We start from the raw sequence: 7,519 nt of genomic DNA, 5'->3' as shown, positions 1-7,519 counted from the left end.
GCTAACTAGTGGCTTAGTTCTGCACTATAATCTTCAGACAAGCTTTATTTGTTAGATCACAAACAAAACTGTTACTACAAGCAGGCTTCTCACAGCTGCTCAGTGCCCTGCTCCTCTTCTTCCACTATCGATTCCCACTTTATAGGTTTCACACAGCATTTAGAGGCTAGTTAGGCCAGGTTCTGTGGTGCAGTCCCAACATTCCGGAAGCAGAGGCAGGCAGATCTTGGTGAGTTCAAGGCCAGCCTGATCTACACAGTGAGTTCCAAGTTGGTGGAGGATACTGTAGTCTCAGGGCCTTTGCATGTGTGGTTTTCTGAGGCTGAAAGGCTCTTCCCTCAGATATCCAGCAGGTTATAGTGTAAATATAATACATTATATACACACATATACATGTATATATACACACACACACACACATATATATATATACATACAAAATCTTGTGGATATGTATCTAAATTCAAGTTTCTGCTGATGTCACCACCTCTGAGAAGCCCTCCCTGACTCTCCTTATTATACAGCCCATATCACCCTAAATAACTTTTTGGCACAGGGTCTCCATGCAGCCCAGGTTAGCCTCGAAACCTCCCAAGAGCTGGGATTTCAGTGTGAGCTGCCATTCCCTGACTCGATACCGTCTCAGTAGAGGGTATTTCTCTTGTTAGTAGTTATTGTCTAGTGGCACTATGTGGCTATTTGTGGTGTTTCCCCCAACTAGAGCAGCTCTCTAAGGGAGAGGAGTGTCCTCTGCTGTATCTCAGCTTCTACCCCCAGGAAGAGGGACTCAGTAAACATTTATTGAGTGTATAAAAATGAATAAAGTGGAGCTGCATGCCTTTAATCCCAGCACTCGGGAGGCAGAGGCAGTGGATCTCAGTGAGTTCGAGGCCAGCCTGGTCTACAGAGAGTGTTCCAGGGCAGGCTCCAAAGCTACACAGAGAAACCCTGTCTCAAAAAAACAAAACAAAAAGGATAAAGTGGCTTCCACCAACTTCTAAAAAAGAAAGGGAGTTCAGGAGATGATTCAGTGGAAACGTGAAGGTCAATCCAGAGTCCCCATGATGGGCAAGCATGGTAGCAAGCCTGGAATTCCAGTCTTGGAAGGCAGAGACAGGGAAACCTCTGGAGCATGCTGAATGGTAGGGGAGCCCACCAGTCAGCGCTGGGTTTGACTGAGTGATCCTGCCTCACAGCCTAAGGTGAGACAGGTGACAATTCCGCACATCAACTTTGGGCTTCTCGATGCACATGCATGCGTGCAAACACGAATACCTACCACACACGACACACGAACATGTAACAAACTACGTGCAAACACGAATACCTACCACACACGACACACAAACACGTAACAAACTTGTTGTTAGTATCCTGGCCTGATAGGACCACTTCACAGAAAGATACTTGATTCAAACTGAGAACACAGGCGGGCATTTCCTGGCTTCCTCACTCCCCTCTACCTGAGCTCCAAGTCCTGACCTTGAGCTCAGGCTCACCTCCGGGCTCACCTGTCTTACCCATTAACTTCCCAGTTGCTCAGGGGCAACAATTGCAGGCAGACTACAGGCAAAGAAACCGCTGAACAACTCTCCACTGTTGTGTGGCCTCAGGTAGGAAAATGAACCTCTCTGAATCATATGACTACCTAGCTAAGGGGCCAGTGAGATGGCTCAGCGTATAAAGATGCCTACTCGGCAAACCTGACAACTTGACTTGGATCCCGAGAACCTAAGGTGGAAAGAGACTTAACAAAAAAATCTCCACAGCAGTTCTTCAGGTATGACCTTGAGGAAGTCACCAGACTTCTCCAAGTCTTTGGCTTACAGCGGAGAAGCAGTAAGGACCTCAAACTGTTGAACATGACATCACAAGCTACACAAGCTAGTCATATACTCCAGAGACTCTGAGCAAGCAATTTGCCTGTACTGCCACACGAGGTTCTCACTAAAACCCTCGGAGGGAAAAACTTACTTTTCACCTATGTTTGGGTGGAGCAGAAATGAACTCGGATGCCACCACCCAGCCAAAACACTGTAATTAACACTCAGCCTGGACTCTGCCTCTAGGCAGTCCCGGGCCCCCCCTCCCCGGGCCCCCCCTCCCCCCATCTCTCTCTCCTCTTTATTTTCGGGGCTGGAAATGAACTCTTGAGCCCCATGCATGCTGGCCAAGTGCTCTACCAGCCCTCTTTCTGCTTTTGGTTTGGCACAAAGTCTCCTGAATCCCAGCTGCTACTGAACTCATACTGAAGACCAAGGCAGGCACCGAGGTCCCTGATCCTCCTGTCTCAGCATCTACCAGGGCTGGGAGAAGAGACCAGCCCCACCTATTGAAATCCTGCCTGGCTGCTGGCTGACTTTTCCAGCTATGGACCCCAACTAGGCCTCCTAGGGCTGCTTCCACACCTACCCGTGACAGTTAACAAGTGACTGCCCAACCACCAAAACCAGTCCATTTCCTTTACTAAATCATTATTATTTTTAGAGAAATGGAGTCTCACAGGGCTGAGGTTTGCATTTTATCAATGTACCCAAAGATAACCTTGGTCTTCTAGCACCAACTTCAAGGTATTGGGATTACAGTCATGTGCCTCCACACGAATCTATGAAGTGCTGGGGGATCCGACCCATCGCTAGGAAAGCACTCTACCAGTTGGGTATCCCCAAATAGACCTTGCTCGCCATTCTTTTGAACCAGGTCTGCTGTAGTACATGCTAGCCTTAAACTCATTTTTCTTCTGCCTTCACCTTCCAATGACAGGCCCATTGCCACCACGTCTAAATCATATCCTTTCTCTGACCTTAACACCCCAGCTCTAAACAACACCCACCTCCCACAGTTTTTAGGAGACTGATAAACGTGCCTGAAGGATCTGGGCGTGAACTGCGTACAGTAGGCTTTAGAAGTGTTTGCAGTTGTTACAGGAGTGGCTTTGGGACTCACCTGCCCGTCGATCCTGCCTGCGATCCTCGGACAAAACATAGCGTTGCGTACCAGCGGTCGGAGTTTGTGGCTGTGAAGAGGCGGCTGTCGGGGTCTCCTCAGCCCCAGCTCCGGGCCCCGCCACACCCGGCCCCAGGATGGCGAAAATAGTCTCCTCCTCCGCGGAGAAGGAGTCCTCGGCGGCGGGCCCCGCGCCCTGCGTGGAGTGCGGTACTCGGGCGAGCTTCTCCTTGGTGCGGCGCTTGAAATCGTTCCAACGCTTCTGAACCTCCTGGCCCGTGCGCTTCCAGCTGGTGATGCCGTTGATCTTACTGGCGATGCTGTCCCACACTCGCCGCCGCTCGGCCACGCTCACCCGACGGCTCTGCGCACCATAGAGCTGAGGGTAGTGGGCGCGCACCTCCCGGATCAGGATCTGGTTCTCCTCGAAAGAGAACCGCGGTTTGCGGAGCCGGGTGGTTTCCTCCGCTTCGCCCGGCGCCGCCGCCGCCGCGGTCGCCGAGGCCATGGCGCCCCCAGACGCCACCGATCGGCTTCTTGGCGCATGGGGGGCGCCGGCTCTGCGGGCAAAGGGTGAACAGCGCTGGCGGGGGCTCGGTGTCCCCGTGTCGCCCCGACACGGGCTTCTCCGGTCCCCTGTGCAAAAGTGGTGGTGGGAGCGGCGAGCTGCTGAGTGCAATCAGAGGTGCTTACTCGTAGTTGACACCCGCCCAGTGCCCATCTTGTGCTTCACGCGGCCGCCGAATGCCTCGCGGAGGAGTTGATGGATATTGGGGGACAGTCTGGAAGGATGGAGGGAAATGAGCAAAAGTGGAAAGGAAGAAAGGAGTCGCTGCAGGAGTTAGAGGAGAACGGGGGCTCAGGGGAATAGGAAAGGGAAAGAGAATCGGAGATGCCCCGGGGGTCGAACACCCATAAGGCTTTGAAGTGATGCCAACCGAGCAATGCAGTAGACAGGGGGCATCCAGATCAGAGGGGAGCGTTGGGGGGCTCTCAGGTCAGTGTCTGTTTTATGGTCCCTGAGAGATGTCCAGGAGTAAAGGTGAGATGGGAGCCTCTGGATAAAACGATAAAATATTAAGGCTGAGGGTCTGCAGGGTTTGTGTGGGGGTGCTGGGATTGCCTGGAATGAAGGGGAGCTCCGGAAATAACGGGGGTCCTAGATAAGAGAGACCCCCGAAGCTCTTTGGGACTCCAGGAAGAGTTGATGGAGCGCAGAGGATGGGGACCCAGTTGGGTCGTTTGTCACTCACCCGCGCCGCCGCAGCCCCAGCCTGCCGGTGGGTCAGGGCTTCGGCTTCTGCAGCCTCTTCCCTCCCCCCCACCTCTCCCTCCCCCTCTGGGCCCCGCCCCCAGTAGCATCGAGAGTCGAGGCGCATGCGCGCTGGACGAACGCTGTCTCCAGACACCCTGATAGCCAGAGCTGCGTTCCCTGCACCTTACCTCTCTGCATGGCGCAAGCGCAAAACTGCTCATCGCTTTGCTTCGCCAGAAGGACACGGCTGCGCAGCCGCACACTTAGCTTTGCACTAGGTTCCCTAGGCGTCTCATGCCCAAATGCGCATGTGCAAACCTACAGCGCGCTTGCGTTTCGCGGGCACCTTGCCCGCGGTGGTACCCGGGACCCAATACGGGTGTAGCTGAGGAAGGAGAGATGCTGGAGAGAGCGCTACGACAGAGAGGAGTTTCCTCTTTTTGGGTAGTCTCTTAGCCTACTTTCTCACTAAGCGAAAAGTCTTTTTTGATAGAGATGGGGAGTGCGGTGGGGGGGTGGAGTAGAGTTTAGTTTCCATGACAACTGCGTGGGTGAGGACGGGGGCGTTAGGAAACCTTGCCCACGCCCAATCACGCCCCAGCGCAGGATCACTTGGGAACTACCTCCTACGGATTGGGGCGGGGCACCCTGGCGATAGTTCCCGCCCATGCAGTGGCGGTAACCATAGCAACCTAGCAATCTCCCAATCACGCCTGGGAGGACCCCTGTTCGCTTTTTGACGTCATTGCTAAGAGAGGGAGTTCAAAGGCTGGGGTTTCTTGGAGGGTGGGGACGAGGATCCTGGCCATGGCCTATTTTAATCAAAAGCGCGAAGCAGGAATAAATCATCAGATGAATTTAATCTGTTAAATTAACAGGCTGATGATTGAGTTTAGCCTTGTGAATTTTTTTTCAGTGCCTGCAGTTGCAAGGTCATTGATTAAACAAACGGTGCTTCTTCATTCATCCGGTTATTTGTGAGCGCCCACTAGTTCAAGGTCCTATCCTTACAAAAGGCAAAACTCCATTTCCTCTTTCTGCTCACTCCCAAAATTTGCTTTTGAGGGCATCTCACTAAGTATCCCAGGCTGGCACTGAACTTGCAGCAATAATCTCGCTGCAGCCTCCAGAGTACTTAAGAGGCAGGCCCACCACACTCAAGGAAAGGTGCCCTGTATTAAGAAGTGAGGCGGGGGAGGGGCTGGAGCGATGGCTCAGTTTAAGAGCTTTCCCTTAAGGATCTAAGTTTGGGTCTCCGCACCCATAACCATCCTTTGCTCTGGTACCAGGCACACATGTGGCAGGCAGACATACAAGCAGACAAAACACCCATACACATAAAAAGGGGGGAGATTTTAGTTTTAATTGTTTTTAAATGCATGTGGGTGGTGGTGCCTTGGCTGCCAGAGAGGGTGAGAGATCCCCTGTAGCTGGATCCATCTGTTTCTGGCTCCTGAGTGCTGGGTAATTAAAGGGGTGTTTAAGACTGTGTGCCTAGTTTATACTTTAAAAAAAAGTTTTGTGATGGGGTTCGGGAGGCCAAAGTTTAAAGTCTATCAAAAGTCAGACCTGGCAATTCCTAGTCTAATAAGGCAGAAGGCTATCAGAGATGTAGATCTCTAGGTTCAACCTCCAGGGAACAGGAAAGAGAAAAGGGAAGAAAGAAAAAGACTTACCGGGCATGCGAGAGATGACCCAATGGGTGAAAGGTACTTGGCACCACGACTGAGACCTGAGTTCAGTCTCCAGGACCCACATGGCACCACATGGCACCACATGGCAGGAGAGAGTGGACTCCTTTGAATTATCACTTACCCCCTGGATGTTGTACCCCTGCCCCCACCCGCTGCAGTTTCTTCTCTGAGACAGTGAGGACAGGGTTTCTCAACATAGCCCTGGAACTCACTCCGTAGAGCAGGCAGAGATCTGCCTGCCTCTGTCTCTGAGAGCTGGGATTAAAGTCATACGCCATTACTGCCTGGCCTTTGCACAGAGTTTTGTTTTTTTTTTTCCTTGAGGCAGGGTTTCTCTGTGTAGTCCTGGCTGTCCTGGAACTCACAGAGATCCTTCTACCTCTGCCTTCTGAGGGCTGGGATTAAAGGCATACACCACCACCACCTGGCTCCACGGTTTGTTTTTTTTTTTTTTCTTAAGAATTAAAAGAAATCAGTGTCTAGGTGGAGGCTGAGAAGTATTTGGGAACATGTCCCAGCCAGACAACCTGTGTTGGGAGGACATATGAGGAGGATCCCTTCCTACCTTCCTGTGGCTCCCAAGGTTGTAGGCAAATGCAGCCTCCCGTCTCCTTCATCTCTCTACCCCAGCACCTAAAGGCACAGTCCACTAAATTGAGCCAACCAAGTTCAAAGACCATAGACACCAGGGTCTTAAATCTAACTCTAAAACACTTTATTCACTAGAATCCTACCCATATATCCTCATCCCTTCTCCAACCCCAACTCCTAAAATAACTTAAAATCCTACTGGAGTTCTTAGTTGACCCTAAAATATTAAAATGTAAGCAGTTGCTGCGGTCCCATAGGTCCTTAGACTCTGGCTGTGGGACTCACATTGACTTAACACACTCAAGTAACAAAACTGGGGGTGGCAAAGAGATAAACCTCTTACTGGGGGAGGGATCCATCCATGATTGGGGTTGGGGGCAGATGGGACTGGTGATGAAGTCAGGGGAGCTGTGGGCTTCTGCTCACTTGAGGCAGCCTGTGAAGCTACAAAGGCCCTGAGCCTTCCAAGAGGATCCCGACTCTCCTCCAGGTCCTGCTGGATGGCATGTTCAAGGAACTTGAGGGCTGAACTCGAATGGTCCATGGAGAAACCCGAGTATGGAGATGCTGGAGATGGTGAAGATAGATGGATGATTTCACAGTCAGTACCAACATCAAGTTCCTAGCAGTGACGGACCCAGCCAGTCTCTGGCACTGTCTCCGGGTTCTGAAGACTGGCCTGTCAGAGCACGATGGGGTACTGTAGGGTGGAGAGTCCAGGGGTTCCCCCAAGAGATATTTACAGGGGATCTGAGAAGTCAACAAGGCTAGCTTAGTATCATCAGCAGGCCATCAACATCCAGAAGAAGCCACCAGGATGCAGGGTCCATGGAGAACAGCTCTCACAGTGTCGGGAATCTCTGAGACAGGTGAACCCAGTTGCCAGCAACCCCCAATGTTTCAGGATCCTGAAGACACAGAGAACAGTGGGATCCAGGAACCCCTGTAGGGCTGGGTGAGCGGAGGAGAGGGTACTAGGGTGAGAGCCAGGAGGGTTTGGGGGTGTGGGTGATAGGCATCTCATGGGTATTAC

The 7,519-nt window shown here is 51.9% G+C and overlaps 1 protein-coding gene across 1 annotated transcript in view; it reads right to left on the bottom strand.

Moving 5' to 3' along the window:
* Mypop (Myb related transcription factor, partner of profilin) overlaps positions 1 to 4,289 on the bottom strand; it is a 10,383-nt gene extending 6,094 nt beyond the window's left edge. The window contains exons 1-2 of the mRNA XM_005370255.3: positions 4,200 to 4,289; positions 2,947 to 3,728 (exon numbers count right to left, since the gene is read on the bottom strand). Of these exons, the coding sequence (XP_005370312.1) occupies positions 2,947 to 3,454 (508 nt within the window). The 5' untranslated portion in view covers positions 3,455 to 3,728; positions 4,200 to 4,289. The remainder of the gene's footprint in view (positions 1 to 2,946; positions 3,729 to 4,199) is intronic.
* Between the last annotated feature and the right edge of the window lie 3,230 nt (positions 4,290 to 7,519).

The sequence above is a fragment of the Microtus ochrogaster genome, unplaced genomic scaffold, assembly GCF_000317375.1.
Source record: "Microtus ochrogaster isolate Prairie Vole_2 unplaced genomic scaffold, MicOch1.0 UNK74, whole genome shotgun sequence".
In the NCBI taxonomy this organism is placed as follows: Eukaryota; Metazoa; Chordata; class Mammalia; order Rodentia; family Cricetidae; genus Microtus; species Microtus ochrogaster.
Note: the sequence above shows the minus strand (reverse complement) of the source record. Positions and strands in the feature narration are given on the sequence as shown.